At 36.0% G+C, this 24,951-nt stretch overlaps 1 protein-coding gene across 1 annotated transcript; it reads right to left on the reverse strand.

The window, feature by feature from the left end:
* Positions 1-13,644: 13,644 nt before the first annotated feature.
* On the reverse strand, positions 13,645-19,692 carry KERA (keratocan). The gene is made up of 2 exons (XM_032689380.1): positions 18,807-19,692; positions 13,645-13,817 (listed from the first exon to the last, which is right to left on the reverse strand). The coding sequence occupies exons 1-2, from the start codon at positions 19,690-19,692 to the stop codon at positions 13,645-13,647; spliced, it is 1,059 nt and encodes a 352-aa protein (XP_032545271.1).
* Positions 19,693-24,951: the final 5,259 nt, after the last annotated feature.

Genomic DNA, 24,951 nt, shown 5'->3' on the forward strand with positions numbered 1-24,951 from the left:
CTTCAGCCAAAAGTTCTGTTTATTTGGTTTGAATTTCTTCTTTAAACTGTTTCTTTTCTGAATAGACTTGGGAACATGTCCTTTGAGACACTAATGCAGAAAGAATGTGAGAACCTTGATCTTTCTCATAGGCTTTAAGAAAAAATATCAATTTGCTTTAGCTCTTACAATGACTATGGATTTATCTATTACCTATAAAATGTGCCTGTGAACAAGAATTAAATGTGTTTTTAGTCAGATCTTTACTTATATCAATTAAATATTTGGAAAACATGTTTTAAAATTTTTAGAAAATATCAACACAGACAGCAGTTTGGCAAAAGTGCAGGTTCCTATTAGCACGACAATAGAGGAAACTATCATTGGTTGATGAGCAGCATGTGAATTCCTCTGCTATTCTACAGGCCACATATTCCGTATATTAGACATATTTTTAAATCCAAATATACAAGAAAAATATCAAAGCTAATACTCTGTGTTTATTTGTGGTTGAACAGAAGTATTAACACATTGGTTTTAAGTTCTATTTGAAATATATATGTTTTCCAAAAGTGTTTTTCTAATTTATACACTCACGCACAGAGATCCTAGTAGGTTCAAAGAATCTCAAGATAGTGTAATCAAATGGCCTTTAAACTTCTGATTTTCAGGATTGTCTTTTAGGGGGTTTTGTTTGGTTTTTTCATTGCCTGCACAGTGTGTCATTGACCCTTATTGCTTAAAATTAAACTGCAATCAGCATTTACTTAGCTCACCATCTGCCTCAAATTACCACGTGGTCTCTACTCTGCAATCTCTGTCATCTCTATGTTACCACTAACAGAAACAGGATCAGGATAGGCTGATGAAAGCCCCTATATCTAGCACATTCAACATAGCTAAAATACAGGTAAATTCGTTCATTGAGTGAAATTTCACTACTGTATATCACACAGAAGAGACAAACAAAGCAAAAATTGAGTACCTGATCTGACCAAGTGTTGGGAAAATACCCAAGGACTGGATGACACACAGAAGGGAAAAGGAAAATGTTAGTTAGGGTTCCACATAACTGCAAATGTACTGTGTCTTGGTGCTATTTCAAGGTTGTTTATGTCCTGTTTTTACACAAAGCTGTGCTGGTGAATGTGTGAGGGAATCATTCATGGGGAAGTTTCAGCTTGTACAGGTTTTCTGAAGTTAGGAAACTCAGATTAATCCAGATTCATCCATCTTTAGACTTAGGGAATAACTACGCCTCTGGTGCAGAGAAAAATTCTCCACCCAGGCAGAAGCAACACAGTGTTAAATTTCATTATATAAATGTTGCTTTGTTTTTGTTTCTGTCCTTTGATGAGCAATGCAGTGATTATAGTGTTGTTTGCCCAGATACCCACAGTTATTTTGCTGATTCCTTTTGGTAGTAAATTGGTCCACTGTAAGTAACCAGGGAAAAAATTATCTGCTGGCACCATGGCAAACAGTCTTATGTCAGCCACGTATAAATTCAGGTGGGGACTTAAAAGTTTTTTAACTGTAAGAGCAATAGAACAATTGTCCCATGATGATGAACAGCCTTTGGTAGTTTTAGTGCAAAATCACAGAAATGCATGAATTAGATTATGTGAGAACAAGTAACAGAGATTTTTGCTCCAAATGAACAAGTTCTACAGGAAGATCAGAAGCTTGAGTTTTATCATCTGGGGAAATGGAGTAGGTAGAAATGCTCATCTATAGCCTGATGTGGTCAAGATGGTAGTCAAGGAGGACTATTTGAAACTGCATTTTTAATGTATGGAGTGTGTCTGAATGACCATGTGTGAGGAGAGAAGGAAAAAAATAATAGTTTCTGTACTGGAGACCAGAAAGAAGATATTCTAATAACTGAGCCATATAAAAATATTGACAAAAGCCACACACAGAAATAACATTTCAGGTATACGAAACAGCATAGCGGATAGTGACAAAATTTAGACCACAGAAGGAAGAAGAAGGAGTACAAAAGAAGAGTGAGTGAGAAATTAATATCAGTAAGAAAAACACATGGATTGCATCATCGAGAATTACAGAAGAAAAAGAGCAAGATACATTTTTCCCATTCAAAATTCCGGTTTCTTTAATATAATCTTCGGCAGGAAAGTGGGGAATGCTTACCACAGAGATTAAAGTAGTGTGAATCAATAAACTTGTCTAAGGAAAATGAGCAATGGGAGGTCAGCAGGGAGTGGAAAAAAAATGAGGGAAAGACTAAAAGCTACTGAAGAATGGCCTGAGATATAAGAGGACACCCAACTACTGATGTTGCAGCTAAACCCACAAATAAGATGCTGAACCACCACTATTTCACACAATCCTGGAAGGAAAACAGACATTTCAGTTTATCTCTGCTATGCAGAGATTTAAGTGTGCCTCTCATTTGTAATCTCTAGTATTCATAAATTGTCTTCGCCTTAGTAAATTCTGAAGAACACAGCCTCAGCTGGTGAAAATCATCAGATTTTCCTGTCAGAGTGTAAATTAAATGAAAATTGAACCCTGAACATTTTATAGTAGCTTAATGATAGCTAATATACAAGCATGATATGCCAAAACTAAATATAAATTAAAGAGCAGAGCAGCATGACTTTTAAAACAGCATTACTGAACTAAAGCCATCTGTGAGGTAAATCACTTGAAGCCTGTGGTGAGCTTAGTCTTTTAAGAAAGTCCTTGCTTTCATTTACACCTCTGAAACACCATTAACAAAGGCAGATTTTATTCCACTTTAAACAGAATTCAAGGGCAGTGAATAAGTCAGACATTTCTATCATTAAAAAGAATCCTGCTGAGGAGACCGGTCAGCTTTGGTTGTTACTGTACAGTGCCAGTGACTGTTACTGTGTCAGCTGCTACAATCCTGTAGGACTTTCTGCAATAACATTCGAAATGGTTTCATTTCATTATGTCTGGAATTTTAAATCATTGCATAAAGATAATAAAAGGGAGGAGACAAGAACTCCATAATATATCGTGTGAGAAGAAGAATAACCAAAGCAACAAAAACTTTCCCTTTGGCAGTTAGTTTTTTCCCTTTTACTCTATGAAACATGAGAACTTTTATTATATAAAACTGTGCTTTCTTGTGAATTTTTCCTTTAGGTTTGCCAGTGAGAGATGATGATTTAATTCTTTCCAGATATTCAGTTGATTTAATATAATTTTTTCATGTGGAACAAAATGGGAGAAACGGGCACGGCTCCTAGAATATCTATTCTTTTTCACAAATCCTTAAGGGTACATTTCATGGAGTCACAACATATTTTTGGCATTCAATTCTTGAAGTAATTATATGGTGTTTGGTTATAAGGCTGTTTATCGACGATCATATGGTGTTTGCTCTGTGTTCTTAGCCCTGCTTTTTTCCTTTGTTTTAATGGACAGAGATGTGTGCTTGAATGAAAAATACCATTTAAAACAGATATATTTGAATAAGAAACCCCCTTGCCCAGGTTCTCTAGACACAGCTGTTACTATTTCAAACCCAGAAGCTTTCATGTACCTCATTCTCATTTCATTTCTCTGGGATTATTTCCGGAATAGCTTGAAGCATTGATTATAGTTAAAAGTTTCATTTCTCTCTAACTAAAACCAGTTTCATGAAAGCCTTCATTTCATAATATCTTTTATTCACTTTTGTGCCTCTTCTTCTACCCTGTGTCTTATATGTGTATTCAATATGCTACACATATGTAATTGGAAAAAATTTACTGAAAAGAGCAGATGTATCACTCAGTCACGAGCTATTGACAGAACAATCATGACACTGTGGGATTCTGGAAAGAAGATGTGTAGGTGTGGAGGGGGATCCAGAACAACATTTTTTTCCCTAACTTGATTATATATTGAAATAGAAATGTGTTAAGGTTGAGCCAAAAAGCAATACTGTGGGTAGAGGGATTTGATATGAGAGCTATTGAGTACTTTCTTCTCAACTTTCCCTCCTCTTTGTCATGGAAATTCAACTTTAAAGTTAATAACTTTTTGTACTGTTCCATATATTGTTAAAGTAAAAAAGGACTTAGGGAAATTCACAGAGTTTTCCTTTAACCGTTCCTTTTCCCTTAATTTTTTAATAGGGACCCATAAGGTCACCCCCACTGTCTGGAAATGACTGCTTCACTGACCTCATAGTCCAGGGTGAGGGAACAGCTGAATTTTGTTACTTTTGCTGTCATGACCATTTCAAAACAGTGCTGCTGTTCTCACTGTTAAACTGTTGACCAAAATCCATTTGGGACCAATGTAACCTAATCTATCTCTGTAACAAGAAATTAACTTTTAGATTCCTGGAACCTCAGAGAGAGTGAGATCAGATAAGTTTATCTGCCTTTAAAAAAAAAAAAAAAAAGAAAAAAAAAGACTAAAACATGTTTAACTTGAAAGGTAAACCTATTTTTCTGGTGAAAAAAAAATCTTGCAAGTTGGATTTCTGATCTTATGAAATCAGTATTTAAATTTAACTTTGGTCCATATTAATCAAGATTAAGTATTTAGTATCATGAGTAAGATGACTTTACGAAGCCATCCTATTTATAAATATATGGATGCCAAAGGCTTTATGATGAAGCAGTGTTTGGACTGCACTTAGAATTTCTTTAAAAATTTTTTATATAACCATCCAATAGTGACTTTTCTCCTTCGGCATGGATAACTTTTCTCTAGTATTCCTAGAAAAAAATAGGACTTTTTCTTTTTGTGATGTTAAATGGAGGCTAGCAAGAAGAAAAACTTTCCTTTTTAGCTTGTGGTACATCTGAGCCATGACTCAGCACCTGAAAGTATTTAAGGGGCCATAACATTTCTGTAAAATCCAACAAGTTACCACACCTCTGAAAATTAGTAGACCTTGAATCTTATATCAGCCAGTGTCTGAAACATCAGCTGATAAAACTAAGCATATAAGCTGATAAAAACCTGGAGGAGCATATGGTTTCCAGGATAAAGGCTAAGCCTGAGAAGCTGCCAGAGTTTATTTGCCAACTGACATTGCCCCTTCGTGTGGTTTCCAACTAACAAAATTGATGGTTGTGGCATATTATCATATTCCTTCTGGAATTCATTCTAAAAGACAACTTCACATCAGCATGGAACAGTGCACAGAATAGAAAAATGCATGATTTGAAGAAAGCTCATAGCTGTTATTCACACATCTGCACAGTTTCTTTGTGTTTGGACTATATATTAATTACAGCACTTTGGACAGCATTACAAATACTGAACACTTGTTATTAGCTGTTGTCCTGCCAGTTCTCAGAAGAAGTAACACTAGATTAGGCTGAAGCATTATAAGTCTCAGGCTTTAGGAAAGACCACAGCAGTGCTATAAGAGGCATTGAGGACCAGTAGTTTCCAAGGCTCTCAGTTTTCCTCCCAAAAAAGCATCTAAGCTCCTTGTGTCTCCTCTCTTCTTTTACTCTCATGTGAAGGGATGCTCAAAAAGGCATCTCTCAGTCTTCCTTCTTTTCCAAATATTTTTCTTCTTCCTCCTTTATCTCCTCATACCAAACTTCTTCTCTCCCCTTCCTAGTCATCTTTTTCACATCTGTCGTCCTCTCTCTTCTAGTATTTGACTTCCATTTTCTCCTTTCTTATCAAATTATGGTTATGTTGGTGAGACGACAAATATCCAATAAAATTGTTTTGTTACTTGTTCAGATACTGGCTACAATGAGAGCTTTTTCATATGTCTGGAAGTACTGAGTAAAACTGATACCAGCTAAGACTCCTGCATGGATTTTTGCGATCTCTAAGAATTCCCCCTAAGCAGGCAGTTTTTCCACCATTATGATGCTGGGAAAGGGTATTTTTTTTTTTTTAAAGAGGAAAAGACCACCAATATGGATAAAGCTAATATACCTTTCTAAGTAAAGAATACCATCCACAGCTATTTTGACTGTAATCTATTGACTAATTTCTCATTTTTTCATACCACACCACTTCCCTTTCTACACACTCTGTATCTAGTCCCAGTTCAACCACTGACAACAGATCTCCATGATCTTGTGATGCAGAGGAGGAAGCACCACCTAATCCTGGTCAAGGGCTGTATAATTTGCTTTCAGCTTTCTTTTCAGCTGTAGAAAGCACAAGGCTTCAGTATGTTCAACTCATCTTTAAACAAGTTAAAAGGCTTCAGTTTAAGGGCTTAGCCTCTTGAAACAATAGGTATTTCCATTCCCATCAAGAAAACAGGTTGGAGTCAGCAGCTCAGGTGATTCCCAGTTCTTTAGACATTTTGCTGGATTTGAAACCACTCTTAAAATTATTATATGCATGTCTACACACAAACAGAGCAGGGAGAATTTAGAAATATCAAGTGTTTTCACTTCAATGGGAGGCAAATATTTCATACAAAATGTGTCGTTTAGCAGATCAATGTGAAAGCAAAGCAATACAAGGAACCCCATGGGCAGGAATGTGTTCAGAGATCTTCAGGAAAGCAGAGTTCCATCCTGTGTAATGGTGACTTGGGAAGACAAACACTATCACTCCTTCTTCACCCAGATTCATATACTGAGCATGATGCCTTATAGTCTGGAATGCTCCTTTGGTCAGCAAGGTCAGCTGTCCCAGCTGTGTCCCCTCCCAACTCCTTGCTCACCCCCAGCCTCCTCACTGGTGGGGTGGGGTGAGAAGCAGAAAAAGCCTTGATGTTGTGTAAGTACTGCTCAGCAATAACAGAAACTTCTCTATATTATAAACACTGTTTCCAACACAAATCCGAAACACAGCCTATGGTAGCTACCGTGAAGAAAATTAACTCCACCCAAAACAAAGCAACACAGGGATAATGTGTCAAGCAGAATACATCAAGTGGGATTTTCGTCTTCAGTCACTATTAGGATCCTTCAGGCTTGAAACAAATTTTAAGAAATAGTGTGATTTCCAATCATTGTTGATCCTTGGCCAGACAGAGCTAATTGTTCTCTCTCTCTCTCTGTTTCTCACCTATACAAGTAGCTGCATATACTTTTAAGTCTGACAGTTTGCTCCAATTACATCTTCACCTCCATCTCTCTTGCACTGGATGATTTTCTGCTCTGCATGTTTGTGGTAAAATAGACATCTTTTAGTTTTTGAGCCCCATTCTCGCATTGATTCCTACCACATAATTCAGTATCTTCATAAGCCTGAGCTGCTGGTCACTTGTTTCAGCTCCTCAGACACAAGACACACTGGCTGTCATTCCTCCATCAGGCCCAGATGGTCCATGTCAGAAGCAGCCCAGCAGCAACAGGAGTTATCACTCTCCATACCTCACAGTACTAACATTGGGAAAAATGACAGTATGGAGGTAGCATTAAACCACCAGAAATAAAACCCAAGAGAGTGTCAGGAGGTAAGCAGAGGATGTTTAAATATGGGGAAAGCAGGCACCACAGAAAGCCTTAAATCCCTGGGACCACTTTTTTTCCTGCAAAAGATCTTGCACAAGCATTGACCACCACTGTGGTTGAAACAGCACAAAAAAGAAGGCCTGTATGCAGACTTTACGAAAGTAGGAAAATACAGGCACAAGCCTTAGTAACGCTTTGAGGAGAATGGGAAGCATGGATAATACTGCAGCTGAAATAATTCTCAATGTTCTTCAGTACCTGATAAGTCTGTTGCATTGTTCCCAGACAAAATGTAGATGTAAATAAAGAACAATGGAGAAAAAGGAGAAGCATGGAAATCTTGGTTTGAGAAGAGAAAACTGGCTTTTCAGTTTGTTTGTTTGTTTGATGGTCAGAATAATACAAAAATATTTATATTTATTTGATTTAGAATTAATTATTTTAATCTTCCTTATAGTGAAATGGAAAATAAACCTCACACGATGTTTATATGTTGTATTTTAAATTGAATGTTAATGAACTTGCATCAAACCAAAACAAACAAATAAGTAGCTTTTTGAAAGATTCAAAACACCATGACCTTCAGAGAAAATCCTCATACAAAGCTTTCTCTTCCCCATTTGGCCAGTAATTCAGAGGGAGTCTGGGGGCTCTGTACTTGGTAGCTTTCTTAATGGAGATATTTAAGGTGTTACTCTCACCTACTCTGCTGCTAAGCAATGTTGGGAAGGGTTGTCATCAGACTTTTGCATTGGAAGCAGTTCCAGTCATTAAAAAAATCAAATCTTAGAATTCACAAAATAGAGTGAACCTCTAGTCTGGTGCTCAAAACATCTTCCTCAGAGAAAAAAATATACACTCCAATTCAATCTGCTTCTGATTCAGAAAACGATTTGGACCTAGATCCTATAATACCATGAAGCCTATCCTCACTGCCAGGATAGAGAATCGGTGATTATTTCAAGTCCTGTTACAAAGTAAAGCATCAGAAGGAGATTATCCTCCTTGAAATAGGCTTCCTAGTAGTAGGAACATGATTTCAGACAAATTCCAGGATTTCAGCACATGCTACACGGACATCTTAGCAACAAGAACATTAAATAAGAAGGACGAACACTGTTTTAATTTTTTTCTTTCCTTTACCATGGCTGAAATTCTTTGCTTTTTTTTTTTTTCTGAATTCACTAACATTTAATAAAAATGGTGATAGACCATTTTAATGAATAAATGATGTAATGAAAAAGTCTTCACTGAGTGCTGCTGATTCCACATGTCACTTTCGTTGCCCCAGACCCTAATTAGGAACAGCTTTTGTTTGAGGAAGATGTGATTCCAGATTCTTTGCCAATTTCCCTACAGAAAAGACTGAGAGTGGGGAGAGAAAGCCTTGAAAAAGAGATTTCCAGCTATATTCTGTCTACGTGCCAGCATCAGCCTGGGTCTGAGCACATGCATGGGAGGAGGTGAGTGTGCTGTTTGCTGCGGCAGGTGTGTGGCAGTCAGGGCAATGCTGAATGTCCCCCAGAGAACCCAGATATAGGTGAACTACCAGAAAAGGATTGACACCAAAGCAGACATTAGCGCTGAGTGCATTAACATGCATAAGCTAATAAACACTGAAAAAGCAAAACTAAATCAACCTGATAGGCAAATAGGTTGGTCAAATGGATATAGAATAGTAGAGTGGTTTAGATTGGAAGGGACCTTGAAGACCATCTAGTTTCAATTGCCTTGCCATAAACAGCAAACCTTCCATTCGACTAGATGGCTCAGAGCCCCACCCAACCTGGCCTTGAGCAATTCCAGGGATGGAGCATCCATAACTTTTCTGAAGCCTTCTCTTCTGCAGGCTGAATGACCCCAACTCTCTCAGCCTGTCTTCACAGGAGAAGCATTCCAACTCTCTGATCAACTCAGTGGCACTCCTCTGTATTCCTTCTAATATGACAGAAACCAAGATAAAAACAGTAAGAAGAACATTCAGACAACAGTGCAGGGAGTGTAACAACTGTGTTGGGAAAGGTTTTAAATTCATTACAGTAGAGGATTGTTGGAACTAACACTGATAGAGCAAGCAGAGGACTTGGCAGCATATTACTTCTACTAAAATAGTAAATTAGCTAGGGCAGAACATGATGCCAGTGATGGATATTGCTTCATACACTTGACTGGAAATGTTTGCTACTATTCCTGCACACCACTATACACTATACAGTGCGATGCCCTGTAGAACTTCCCTTCATGTTTAAATGGGAAAGCAATACTGTGTAAAAAAAAAGGAATTATTGAGGAGGCTTTCAATCAAAAGAAGGATGTTAACTTGCTGACTTCAACAATGTCAAAGTTTTTCAGCCACACATGGTAAAATAGGGATATTAGCTGTTTAACAATCAACACAGAAATGTAGATGTTACAGTAATCTGATTCCAGATAGGTAATGAAACTAGATGCAATATGATATCAACAAAGAGTTTTCCCAGGCTGGAAAAATGACAGCAAGTACTTTTAGCAAATGTTGGAAACTGTTTGGGTGCAACAAGGGTGACTGAAAATCCCTTCAATGACACAGAATATGTGTTGGAGTTATAACTGCAAACATGCAAATTGGTTTTCTGCTTTTCTTCCAAATTTTTACCTCTTACTGTTTGTGTTTCTTCCTTCAAGTGTCATACAGCCTGCTGCGGTCACTGGCATCTACAGATGATTCTTATTGTGGTGTTTTTCTTTAAAAATATTGAAGAAGAAAGTGATAACAAACTGGATATTGAGAAAGAAACAGAAAATGCTAGAGTGTGGAGCAGGGAAATTCATGCATATGGTTGAATTTTTAAGTATGCTAGCAGCATCTACTAAGGACTTTTCTTCCTGCAGAACCAACTGTGTTTATAAAACCCCACAGCCTTTTCATAGATCCAACACCCAGCCTCCAGTCATGCTGGAAGACATGTCAGAAATATCTGGGCATTTTTCACTTTTTGAGTCTTTCACTTTGCTTTAATACTTTTCTTTGCAGAACAACTGTGCATATCATAGACTGAGGTAATAGCACATCTGTATTAACAAACTTAATTTCAAAATGAACTCATTTGTAACATGGATTTGTGCAAAAAGCACTAAGTGTTCGTGGTTTGGTTAGTGATTGACCATGACTGCATCGTGCTTGTGGCGACCTGCTTTGTTCTCAGCTCCTCATACTTGTAAATGTCTTTGTTTCTGTATATGGTATTCTATTCAAAAGTATTTTCAATGTGTTCTGACAAATAAGCAAAACAAATGGCTGTTTCATGATGGCAGCTGGGGGTTCAGACAGGACAGCTGAGAGGTGTGTTCCTCACTCCTTTCAGTGGAAGAGACCACATTTTTTTCTAAATCAAGAAATATCACTGGGGAGTTTTAGACCAATCTAGAATTTGGAAGAATTAACATCAGACTTTCAAGCACAGTGATGCTTTATACTGTGTATTAATGACCATCTACATTGAGAAAAAGACACTGTGTTTTACATAGTCCTTTATAGTCTTCTGGCACAATGAATGAAATGAATGTGTAATGGCCAAAAGCTTACATTGTTTAGTTCCACACAAGAATGCAATTCAGGCCTGCTATTGTAGTCTGTAGGGAAATTTCACCAACTTTACCAGGATGTTTAAGAATATTAATACTGTTGCAATTGGACATGTGCATTCACTAAAGCAGCATAACCCTCAATCAGGGTTGATTTACTCTGTGAAGGTCATTACAGAAATATAACTATTTAGTATTCTAATTCATAGTGCTGTTTTTGGTGGAAAAAGTCAAGATGGGACAAATTAGCCTAAGTGAGGATACTTAGGATTTTCTCTGTATTACATAGTTCTCAGATGTTGAGTCAATGGGTTGCATCAAAGGTGTAGAGCAAGCACTTAGCAGGAGTAGTTCTTCAGCCCAATAGAAGTTTGTCCAAGTATATATCATGAATGTTTCTCTCCACTCAGATTAAATGGGATTTGACAGAGATCTTGAGCATCTGTCTGTATGTGTTCTAAGACTGTTCCATAAGACAGCACTGGCCTTTGAAGAACTAATTTATAAGGATTTCCACACTACACTGCATTGGAAAAATAGCAGGCCAGCTGATGAAAATAACTGTTAAAAATTATTTCATATGCTCCTGATTTCATTGCATAATACCCCTATCCAGAAAATGGAGTACCTTGATGATCTAGTGTCCCTTTATGATTTTACATATCAACCCTTCTCATATGTAAGCTAGACATCTCTTTGGAGAAGCGTTAGTCTTTCCTCCTTTAACGTGTACCTTTAAGAGTACCTAAAAGAGTCATATTTTTTTGCTGGAACTTCAAGATGCTTTGCTGTATGACCAGAAATGTAAATAATGTCAATAATATGCACATATGCCTGTGAATATTTACTTTGGAGTACACATATTTATTCCTTGTTTAAAGTGGAGATTGATTTCCAAGTACAAGAACATAATTATTGGTATAATTTAATTAGTAGTATCGTCACTTTTTTTTCAAAAAAATAAATTACTATGCTATTACTGAGTAAAGAACATAGCTAAACATGCATACATATTGTAGAGACTTTTAAAATCTGTATTTTTTCATATTGGGTAAATAGAGATGTACAGAAAATATTTTGGTAGAAGGGCAAGAGTTTCTCAGCAATCACATAAAAAGAACAGCAAAAATAAATGTTTTTTGGATAGGATTTCTGAATTGGTTATTCGTATGCTGGATTTCTATACTAGGTTATTTCCACAAGTGCTCTGAAGCAGAATAAGGCCTGATTTTCACATAAAAAGATATTCAGTGTTAGAAACTGCAGTTCTCAACACTTTTTAAAATCTACTTTTAAGAAAATACCTTATCTTCAAAGTAAAAATTATACCACATGCATAGTCTTTAAATGCTTGCTATTGAGACCAGTCTTAAAATGTTAGCAATAGATGCAAGATATCAAAGAGCAACTAATTACTTCTATCTATGAATGCAAGAAGACTAAAATAATGCGACTGATGGATAGTTTGTTGTGCTGGTTGTCAGAAATAAGGATGTTATACTCTCACATTGAAGAACTGATTCTACTATTCAAAGCATCTATTGAAATCTCATTATTATAAAAGAGAAAAAAATCAACTAGATTTCATAAAAAGTTGCCTGATGATATCTCCCTTGTTAATGAATTGTTAATGTGCTGTGTTCTAAATACCTGGACTTCTCTACAGTCCAGTTTTATTATGTACATGTATATCACATATAGTTAAATGCTGCTGTAAGTTGATTTTATTTGCTTAAACTGCTTTATTTGCATAAATTCCTATGCAAATATTTGGCTAGTTCAGTAAATAACTGGGAAGGGATGTATATCTTAATTTATTAATTTTCTCTTTATCACCATTGCACTAACTAACCATTGAATTTTTTGTGAAGTACCTAGTCTGTGAAATATGTAATCATTACTGTTGGTTGTATCTCTGTGGAAACTAAAATGAACCAAATATTCAGTGACTATTGCAAAGTTACAGAAAGAAATGGTGTCAAACTAGAAATGGAATACTGAAGAATGAAATTGCATAAAACTGGTACTTTGACAGAACAGGATTTCATCTCATGTTCTCTTGTCCCTGGATTTAAGTTGGATCAGTCTATATTCCAATTCTGAAATAATTCACTGAATGAATCCCTATGACAATATATATTCACGATGTTGCTTTGGATGCTGAGCCTCATGTACTTTTTGCCTTAAAAATATCCGTCTTCAAAGGATGACAACAATTTATGGGTTATTTACATGTTAAGTGGTTGTTCACCACTAGTCACTATCTTAAATGACACTGACAGTTCTGATTACTAGTAGTCATGCAGATCATGATTTTACTAGTATATGCATTTGACCAAATGCACCCAAATTCACTGTGTTAGTTACTACATGACAAAAGAAGGAAATATAATTTGTCTATAACAATGATGTTAACAGTGTAGGTGTTGCATTTGACAAGAACCATGTAGTAGGTTCTTTGGAATATTTGTGATCTTATGCAGATGATTTTCAGTATATTCCCACTAGAAATTCTAGGGTAAAGTGTTAAGCACATGTTTCAGGTCCGTACAAAATCTCTTCTGAAAGAAGAACAACTTTGTCAGCCGTAGAAAAGATAAAAGCAAAGAAAAAATTAAAGTCAAATAAAGCTGTTATTTTTTGATTTCTGAGTTAGAACAAGTTTCATTCCAGGAAAACTTGTATTTTAGCACTCTTGTAGTACAAGACTGACACTGCAATATCTTTATATGACAACAGCTTGAAGTAGGCGGAAACATATCATGATGTCCAATGGAATTGGAGGCTGAATTTCATTTCCATCCAGGCGAAGGTATCGGAGGCGAGGAATGTTGCCATAATAACCATAGTCTTCTTCTAGGGCAATTGAAACTGGACATATTTGAGTACCATTGACACCTGAAAATGTAAATCAACATGTTAGGTAATTTCTGTGGGAAAGGTTCATGAAAACAAAATTAATTTAGGAAAATAATAAAGCAGGCTTCCACTGATATTTGTATGGGAGACAGTTTTATCTGTCAGATTTGTAAAATGCCAACAATTAACTACTTTTTTGATGAAGCAAAAAACATTTTAATATAATGTAATCTGGATCAGTGAATCACATATTTACTGCGCTGTAACTATGAATAAAGGCCATGAGATGCATAATTTGGACAGAGAGGACACTAATTTAGGCCACTCCATGGTAAGCATTGAGAAATAGCTCTCTACCTTCTGAGAGAGGGGGACAAGATTAATGTGGAGAGGTTTTGAACATCTTATTTCAAGGACAGTACATTAATTTTAGGCTGATGATATTCCCTAATGAAGATCCTGCATTCAAAATGATAACAGTATTGAATCAGAGGTAATTTTCATTTAGTATTTTTAACTTTTAACATCTGTACTTTCCTGTTCTCTCACATTCTTCAGTAGAGTTGGTTTTAATTGCAAGAATATAATTTTACAATGGGATATTTTTCTTCGCAATCTGAAATCCAGAAAATCCTTAACATTCTTTATGCATCACACATAGTTTGTTTCTGTTCAGATAAAATTTGAAACTAGAGCTTAAATCATTATCCATATTCATAAGTGTTGAATGGCTTGGGCTCTTTCCATTGTCTCCTCTAGGTTACATCTGCACTTGGCTAAGATGCTTTTCATATTTTGTCTTCAGTTGTTGAATACTCAGGCAGCTGCTGCCCTATTTCAGTCTCAAAATGGGCTCATTCTATAAAATACCGAAGTGGCGTTTGTTTATCAAAGATGTCAAATTCCTTTGACCAAATTACAGTATTTAGTGATTGGTCTGACGGTGTGAGGATCTTGCTGGCTCCTGATCAAACGAAGAAAAATTAGTGGAGAATGTGTATGTAACAGATCTTTTGAAACATATTTTTTTAGCAACTCAGATTTCTACCAAAATTTTTCTCCCTTTATATTTAACAATTATAATATGCACATATCTTCTGATTACACTACCCCAAATCAGAAAAATGTTATGATGTAAAAATTACAACATAAATTACTTTTTTTTTCCCCCAAAAGAAACCCCTCCACTCTGTTTTGAACAACTGCCTAGACTTTTGCAACATCTTGGAAGTGGACTTTGTCATGGAAACTAGTTAAATACATCCAGCTGGCCCAAGTCTGAAACTTTTGTCATATCTGTCATATCAAAATGTCTTTGTCTGTCTTGTGAAATTTGATTAATATTGGCAAAGATTTGATATTCTTGGAAGAAACAAGCTACAGCTTATTTTATGTGTAAAGCAGAAAGCTTGAGAGTTTTCATTATGAAAGCAGCTATTACAAATTTTACAGGTGATCAACATTATGTAGCAGAAAATATCCACCTTTTCTGGTCAGCACTACTGTCCGTAGAAGACAAGATGGCTTCAAGTGTGTTCTAAATCTTGGTCTTCTCTGACCTAGAAACTATCTCACTACACTTATTTTCACTGGGTTAATTCTTCAGCCTTAAAGTGAGGCAACAGTTATCTGACCACAGGCCACCTATGAAGAAGTTATTTCTTGATGACATATGGTGTGAACTGATTTGGGGTTTTATTTTTCTCATCTCATAAACAGTAAATCCTACCTAAGCTATCAGAGGAGTGAGAGCCTCTCCCTCTTCCTGTCTTTCAATCCTCTTCATGTGTATATTACTGAATTTTGTTTAAGCAGGAGGGACAGGCCTATGCATCTACATGAGTACAATTTACCTTCCTAAACTGATCCATGTAGAGATTGTCAGCCTGAGTAAACCATTTACACTCTGTTTTTAAACTGAGAGAGATATGAATGTTTGCAAAAGGTGATTTACAGCTCCTTAAGGTGGGATGATTGTGTATTTCTTTGCATTAATTGAGTAGCTGGTCGATACACTAGCCCAAATTAGATAAAAAATCTAGGATAGCTAATTTAAAGAAAATTAATTTTGCTGCTTGTCCACAGTATTATTATGTGGTATAATATTTAAAGATGAGACTCTGGAGCTGCTGTAAAGGAAAACTGCAGAAAGGTTCTCATTAATGTCTAATACTGTATATCTGCTGAATAACTGAAGATCTTGTTTCTTCTTCAACAAAACTCATAATTTAGAAACATAATTTAGCTACTTGGCCTAAGCACTTCTCTCTTTCTCTACATGTGGAATAACATTACCTCAGAGCATCTATCCCAACCTCCTGGTGCTCTTCTGGGGAACTTAATATTCACTCCCCTTTACCTGTCCTTTGATAGCACTGTAATACCACCTGCTAGCCCTTGCTCACTTGTTCCACCATCATTTCATGCCTTCTCTTTGTTTCCTTTAACACTCTCTTTTCCACTATTTAACATCTCCCCAGAGCCTCTCCTAGATCAATATGTAAGCATGTGTGTTTTAAAATGCCATGGAACAAGAGTGGTGCAAATGTTGGAGCCATTATTAATTTTGATTTTATTTTGATTTTACTTCCAACTTTCAAGTGCTTCTTTTCTCTGTGTATTGAGATCCTTAGGGAAGGGACAACAGGTGAAATTCTTGTTCCATTGAGACCAGTGACGGTGAAGGGACTGGAGAGGCTGAGGGAGCTGGGGTTGTTCAGCTTGGAGAAAAGGAGACTCAGGGGAGGACTCATCACTCTCTGCAACTATCTGAAAGGAGGTTGTAGCCAGGTGAGGGTTGGTCTCTTCTCCTGGGCAACCAGCAGTAGGACAAGAGGGTACGGGCTTGAGCTGTGTCAGGGGATGTTTAGGTTGGATATTAGGAAGAAATTTTTTACAGAGAGAGTAATCAGACATCAGAATGGGCTGCCCAGGGAGGTGGTGGATTCACCATTCCTGGAGGTTTTTAAGATGGGACTGGATGTGGCGCTTAGTGCCATGGTCTAGTGACCATGGCAGTGTTGGATCAAAGGTTGGACTTGATGATCTCAGAGGTCTTTTCCAACCCGGTTGATTCTATGATTCTACGAGGCTATCACTGGCTTCCTTGGGCTTCAGAAGAAGGCCTTATCTTCATAAATGGTCTCTGGAGAAATAAGGCCTTGCACTTATATGAAGAACTGATATTAAACAATAACATACAACAAAACATAGGCAAACTATATTTACATAGAAATGTCTGAGCTCTTGCAATGCCAGCATTGTAACTAGCAATCACCAAGAGAAAATGAAGTTGCAGTTGTGCAGGAATATATGAGAATTAATATCACAAAAAGGGTTTGTCCTGCACACATAAAAGTAAAGCTTCATAAGGACTCTTTTCTGGAGAAACCAGATTCAGGATTTTACAGTTATTCTTCTTTCAAAACTTTACATTTGCCATCTTAAAGTAATGACTGATCATCAACTTCCAGGGTTTAAGAAGGTAAAATGAATCTGCAGCAATGTCACATCTTGTTACTCCAGCCCAATGAAATTATATTGCTTGTTTGTAATATTAAAGGACCTTTGAGATATCATCTATTAGAGCAGTGTCCCATGAAGACTATGTCATTAACTCCTACCTCTTTAACAATTATGCTATGTGCTCGAATGTGCCTTACACAATACCTAATTTTCATTTAAGGTATCAGGTTGCCTTTTTTAATATTTTTTTTTACTATTTTATGTGCAGTTACTAAGAATTAAATTTTTTTTTCTTTATTATTTTAGTTAAAAGTAGTTTTGTGCTTAAGGCAACAATGAATTTTGAAAAGTGGCAAAGGCATTAAGGAATATAAGGCTTGTGGAAAGCTATTGTGATTTAGCTTCACGAGTACCCATGTATCACTGGGAAGCAGGACTTGAGCTTGCACATACTACACAAGTTGATTTTCATGGTTTTAAGCTTTGTCAAACTTCAAAGGAAGATAATTGGGCAGCTCTTTAAATACTACCTAGATACAAGCCCCTTCTTAAACTAGACTGACCACATTCCATTGATTTGAATCTAGTGTCCACCTAAAGTGACAGGATAAAGCCTGCACCTGAGGCCCTGCAGTAAAGTAATGAAAATAAATCCCTTCCTAACCAGGGGGCAATTAAATATGTTCAGAAACAACATATGTCATAAGCCCTAACTCTTGATTAACCATTAGAAATCTTTCAGGCCACTTAAATATATGCCAGTTGTACAAAAATAATTTTTTTAACAAGGCTTCATACATTTATTTTTAAAATGCAGTGAATTAACCTAAATTATTAATAGGTCCTTTCATGGGTCCTTGTTTCATACAAAAGCCAAACTGTTATTTTTAGTATATTTGTGAACTACAGTGGCACTAAAGAGTGATAAGAGGCTCTGTATTCAACTAAATTTCCATGACAGGAAGATAAATATAGATGCTTAGCTTCCTTCTGTGTAGTGATAAACAGAAAGCCATCACTTTTATTTTGGCTTTTGGCATGAAACAAAGGATTTACTGAGCAGCTAATTTTAGTACATAAAATATGTGATGTTCCTAACCACCACATCCCCACTATACCTGGATGAATTCAGAAGCAGTGCTAGGAATGGAACTATGACATGACAATAGGCTTCTGTTGCTTTGGGTACAAAACACTGCCTTATTTACACAAAGTTGAAAATGTTGGAAGATATTTGAGGAGACAAATCTTAGTAGAACAAAGCTTCTGTAGAGTCAGGAAAACACTGAAACATGTTGCCCAGAGAGCTGATAGATGCCCCACCCCTGAAAACTTTCAAGGTCAGGTTGGACAGGTCTCTTAGTAACCTTGTCTAATTGAAGATATTCCTGCTTATTGCAGGAGGATTGCACTAAATGACCTTTAAAGGTCCCTTCCAACCCAAATTATTTAACAATTCTATGATTTTAATCACTTTATTTCATAGAGCATCTTCTGTAGTTAAGCAGACACTTTAAAATAATTATGTCCTGGTGGGGTCCCACACCACCAATATGCACTTACTTTTGATTTTGTTGTGATCAAGATGAAGGTGCTCGAGGTGAGCATTGATTGGTGGAATTTTAGTGAGTTGATTGTGAGACAGCTGTAGATCTAGAATAGATGAAACATTAAACCCATTTGAAGGGATACCATCGTCAGATAATTTATTGTAGTTCAGCCTAAGAAAAGTGACTTTGGGTATTGCACTGAAGTAGTTTTCTGGTATAACTTCAATGGAGTTGTTGTCCAAAAACAGCTGCAGTGTGTTAGCTGGAATGCTTAGAGGCATTTTCTTGAGTGAATTTTTTGCTATGTTGAGTTGCATAAGGTTGTTGAGTCCTTGGAAGGTGTCACTTTGAAGCGCGCTGTCCAACAAACTGTTCTGGTGGAGATCTAACATAGTAAGGTTTTCTAAGTTGCTGAAGACTCCTTCTGGTATTCTGGAAATTTTGTTTCTAGCTAGTCTTAGCTGTTCCAGGCTCACTGGTAATGGGGCAGGCACCTCTTCCAATTCATTGTCTTCAAGGAATAAGTAAAGCAGTCTTTTCAGCTTGCTCAGCACACCACTCTCAATTCCATTGTTTGTGATCTTATTCTTGTTCAGATTTATCCATCTCAGATGAGTGGCATTCACAAAAGGCTTCTCTGAAAGTGTTTCGATTAGATTGTTTTGAAGATAGAGGTACCAAATTCTTGCTGGAATCGCAGGTATTTCTGTAAGTCCTTTGTTATCACAGTACAACGCATTGGGGAAACTAGGAGGACAAAAGCACTCTTGTGGACACTCAGAAGTGTAGTGAGACCAATGCTCAGGATCCAGATCATCATAAACTTGTCTCACAGTTCGAGTCCACACAGAATTGACCAAGAATAAGAGCAAAAGGCTTGAATAGACTTTTAGGATCATTGTGTTTGCCTTGGAAGGGGAAAAAAACAATTAGCTGTCTCTCAACAGAATTCTCTAGCAGCACACTAGATTAACAAAGCAGTTTTGCATATAAAATAATATTTCCTTTATAAACAGCCAAATTCTGTCCTCTAGTGTAATACCCATATTAAGGAAAAAACAAACAGTAATATAAGAGGTATAAAAAATTCAGTTCTATATGTTGCTGAACATTTCCCTGATTCCACTTAGATTCCACATTGGCTACCAGTTTAACCAAGGTTCATGCAAGTGTCATTTCAAAGAACCTGAAAACAGGGATCATTTTTCTGACATTAAATCAGTGCTTCTTATAAATTTGTTTAATTTTCCTGTACAGACCTATAATCTACATTATATAATGAACAACCTTCAGAAAAGATATCTTTACCATGATGATACAAATACTATTGTACTGACTGTTCCTCCTTTTAAAATTAATTATACCCCCTTTTCAGTTTTGCTCTCTTTTAAATTATAATGGCATCTGGATCAGATTTTCCAGAGTCCTTTTTCTTTATTGAAAATGAGAGATCAAATAGTGTTTTAACAGCTGTTTGTTGGGCACATTCTTAAAAAGTTTGGAGGGAATATGTTTGGCTAGTCCATTCCCTGCCTCATTCACTCTCTCATATTCAAACTTACAAATTTTCTTTTCTAAAGCAAACACACAAAACAAATGCCCTATCTAAATGACACAAAAAATAAGTTCTAACCAAATTACATCCACAAAAAAGTAAATCCTAACCAAATTATTTTATATACACTCATGCATCTTCTATCTATTTTATCTGCTTTATTATTTGTTTTGTTTAACCTCTTCCACCATTAAATTATGAATAAAATCATTACTGATAATTTATCTGTAATCCAAAAAGAAATATTTGCATAGCACAAAAACAATACTTTAAAAACTCTGTTATCTTGCTTGTTGTCTGATGAAGATTAACAAGCATTTTGCAATACAGAGGCAAGAGACTGATAGGTGAAATTTCTGGTCAAAATTAGGTTAGTTTTTTAAAAATAGTATTTAAATAAAAAGTAAAGACTCTCATAGGATTAATGCACCAGTAAGGTTAAGAGCTCAGCTAAGTTACTGCGTAAGATATGTAGTAATTTAATAATTTTCAACATTGTTATTAGCAGTAACAAATGCAGTATCCTACAGATCTTCCAGCCCCAGACACCGCTATCTGGAAACATTCCAAAAAAAAAAAAAAAAAAAAAAGACAAATAAAATATTTCTAAAGAATAACATCTCTTTTCTACACAGTGAAATGATGACCTTATTACTGTGTAAATATTTGTAACCTTAATAACATTTTAAAAAAGAAATATAAAGCAATTTACCTTGTTAGTCAAGTTCCTGGAGCTATCTGAAGCCAGTTAGAAATCACTGTAAATTCAGAGCTTTTGGCTGCTAACCACTGTGTTTGCTTCCTGTCCTCCTCAGAATTAGCAACATATAAAACTGGAAGTACATACTAGTATTCCCAGATGTATTTCCATACACACCTTATTAGCTATTGCTTCTAATTTGACATTGCTTCAGAGTTTGTGCTTACCTCAGCTTTCTTGGATCTTCTTCTCTTTCTATTGGTCCCTGTTGCTAGACTGTAATAGCTTGAGTCAGGCTACAAGCCGTGTTCTATGAATACAGCCTCATATATATGCATCAGTGGCTACAGCTTTTAACCCCTAAAATAACTAAGGCACCTCAGCACCTATGTAGGAAAAGAAGGAAATCCTGACCTTAATATCAAGCAGCCACAGAGATGAAGGCATTTGATTTTTATGTTCTAGCAGAGGAGAAGAACTAGTCTAGATGAAACAGGTAACCCAAAATTTAGATTTATTCAAAATTTTTGTTACAAGGCACTTTACATGCATAGTTCACTTACGTCATATTTCATTCTCATAATACCTGAATTGGCCACAAAGAATTAAAACCAGTGACATCTGTTTCTAAGGAAATATTTTATTTGATTTTTATCAAATGCAGATGCTGTCATGCCATTTAAAGAAAAAAGTCTTGATTAGGAGAAGAAGAGAGCAAAAACAATTTGCTAAGAATTTTTTAATAACATATTTTCAGTTCTTTAAAGATTAAGCCTTACCTTTTCCTTTTTGTTCAGAGAGATATTTACATATATTTCTAGAGAGTTATAATTATCTCCAATGCCTCCTGCAGTTCTCTTGTTTTATCATTGATCTGAACTAAACTCTTTCCAGCCAACTTGTTATCCAAAGATTAGACGCATATTTCTCACATTAAGTATTTTGGAAGATTTTTGTTTTCTTTTTTTTGATCCAAACTTTGAGTAACAACTTCATGTAAGGAAAACTATCCACATTCAAAGCCAGAACAATGGCATAAATATTTTAAGGAAAAAGCTAATGAAAATACTGAAAACATAAAATATATCCTGCTACTTTTTATGGGTTATATTAGTTTTAAAACTTGTTTACATAATTATTTTGAGTTCCATCTGATTGAGTTTAACAATAAAACCTGTAACAACTTATTTCATAATTTTTAATACTTTGCTTCTTAAACTAAGAATGTCTCAAAAGAAATTTAGATGTACAGTAGACAAAAAGTAATTAAAAACAGGAAAGCAAACCTTAAATACATGGGTAGATTTCACTGACTTCAGTAAGGCTAACGTTAAATACATCATCATTTTTCTTTCACGTGTGTATTTGTACTGCCTTATTTTTTGTTTAGGAAAAAATGCATCCTTAAAACTAGTAATTTTTGCATGGCTTAAGTATGTGCTTAAAAATAAAATAAGTGGTTAAGCATTTCACTCAACTAGAACTCCAGACCCTTCACCTCTTAAAAATTATTAGGGATTTCTTATAAACCAGGTATAAAATTGATTCCTTCAGGCATATTAAGTAGAATATTTTAATAGTTTAAATTATATTAAATTAATTTACATATATACCTAGTTTTAAGCAGATATACTAATTATAAAGAAAAAAATTAGGTGTCCTGTTTTAACTTTTTCATCATGAGTGCTACTTTAAACACCTAGGACTTGTAAAGTTTCCTTTAACCTCCTGCAGCAGACCCAGTTCACACATTAGTGACAGTGATGAGGATGTTCGTCCAATGGGGTCCACCAAAGAGAGATGGGGAGAGGTAGAGGTACCACTGTAAGAAGTTTAAAATCATTATGTGTCCAGTTGTGAGTGATTTAAGAAGGCTTCACCATGAAAAGTGCATCTATGATTTTTGTAAAAGCCAGGCAGTGCAATATAAGACTGGCTTGCATTTGTGCTAAATCTTCACAAGGTATGTAAAGAGGATATAGAGGCACTGAATTCTGTTCATCACTAAAGAATGAACTGAGTCCATCATGAATGTTACACCAAAGGGTCTAAAACAGTGAGTCCTGGTGGCAGATATCTGTTGTGACACACTTAAAATTCATTTTCCCAGATCTTTACATTTAACAAAAAAAAAAGATTGATTTAGCTTACTCTTCATGGGGATCTGAATTTACCTGCTAATTTAACCTGTTAATCACATACAGATATTCATTTTGTTAAGATGGAAGTCAGTGGCAAAGGGACTTGCTGATTACCTTGTGACAGGTAGTGGTACTATTTGTATGAAATACTGTTCAGCAAGGGGTCACAGTCTGCCCTTTGTGGATTTAGAGGCCAGATATTTGATCCTTATCAAACACATACTACCATCCCATTCAAAGAAGGAGTTCTTCATTGGAGAAGAAACCAGCAAAATATGTCTTCTAAGACTTTCTCAATAAAGTGAATTTTCATTTCTTCTTATGCAAACAAGGCAGAAAAAAATGACAAGAATTGTCCTCAAAATCGGGAAGAAAGAGTATGATGACTGTAATACGTGTTGTCATGTGCACTCAAAAGTTTTGGAAATATTTCTGCAGGAACAGGTGGTTACTTGGATGTCCAAGCAGACTTTGCAAAAAGGCCAGCTTCCAATGAAACCTTCAAGGTTATGCACATATTCTCCATCATGCACCAGTTTTGTTCAGTCCTCCATCATCTGGCGTTACTATTTATTATTTAAAGAGTGCACTATATGGTGATAAAGTTTTACAGACCAATAAAAGACCACAGCCAAGATTTTAAAAAATGACTAATGGTTTGGGAGGCTTTTTGTTTTGCATATCCAACCTGAGACACTTTCCAGGACCTTATTTTCAGTAAGAGGCAGCTGAGAACTTTGTGTTAATGAGGTAATTTTTATCTTGTGAAGCTGAGCCATCAAAGGCAAATATCAGTGAAATACAAACTGCTCTTGAGATCATGAACAACTTCCCAAAAAGTAACATTATGGAAGGTATTTGCACGACAATAAAAGGAAGTGGAAAAGTTATTACAGTAAAAATACTGTGGATAGCCACTCTGAATTTTGGAGACCTTTTAAAAGATACTGTTGGGAGTATTCTAGTTTCAGAAAGATGTCTTAAGCTTTTACAGGACTTTTACTTCATATGTCTCCTGGTAACCCACACTGTTAATCAAGTCAGTTTGTATTAAAAACTATAAAAAAGTGAGAAGCACAACTGCAGGGGCTGGTAACATCTCCTTCAGTGGAGTAATGTCCTTGCTTGAAACTAAAACAGCTCACAATCTTGAAAAAGACTAGAAGAGATAAAGCAATAGACTAGAAAGATCCATTGGGAGGAGATATGGACAACTGGGAGTACTGTTAGGAGCTGTTGTTCTGTTTCAGCATCAGAGTTGCTGACAGCGAAAAAATGCATTCCTTTCTTTCAGTAATGGCTGCCATATGTCTCAGACTTAATTTGAGGCAATATCTGTTAAACATCAAACATGTGTGTAGCTCATCACCAGCAAACCCAGGAGTATACTGCAAGCAGAGCTTATTCATTAGCCCTCTGGATTGTTCCATTTAGCAAAGGCTGCAATCCAGGGTGTCTAAATTTGAGTACTATTTTACTAAAATGCTATGTGTCTTGCTCCACAGGACAATCAGTTTATCTGAATCTCTCTCTTGAATTACCTTCGTGGTTACTAGAGAAAAAGTGATGCTTTAAAACCTGAAGAAGATAGTGAGTCCAGTATGTGTATCATATACTTCACTGGTAGTTCCATACACTTAGGCGTGTTGGCTTTTACTCAGGATTCAGTCTGCCTCTTTCACTTCTGAAGGCTGGCATGTAGTGGTGATTTCTGTTTTTACATTGCTGCTTGAAATAAACAGTAGGAAGCTCTGAGTTTTAC

This window comes from Chiroxiphia lanceolata, chromosome 5 (assembly GCF_009829145.1).
Source record: "Chiroxiphia lanceolata isolate bChiLan1 chromosome 5, bChiLan1.pri, whole genome shotgun sequence".
Lineage (NCBI taxonomy): Eukaryota > Metazoa > Chordata > Aves > Passeriformes > Pipridae > Chiroxiphia > Chiroxiphia lanceolata.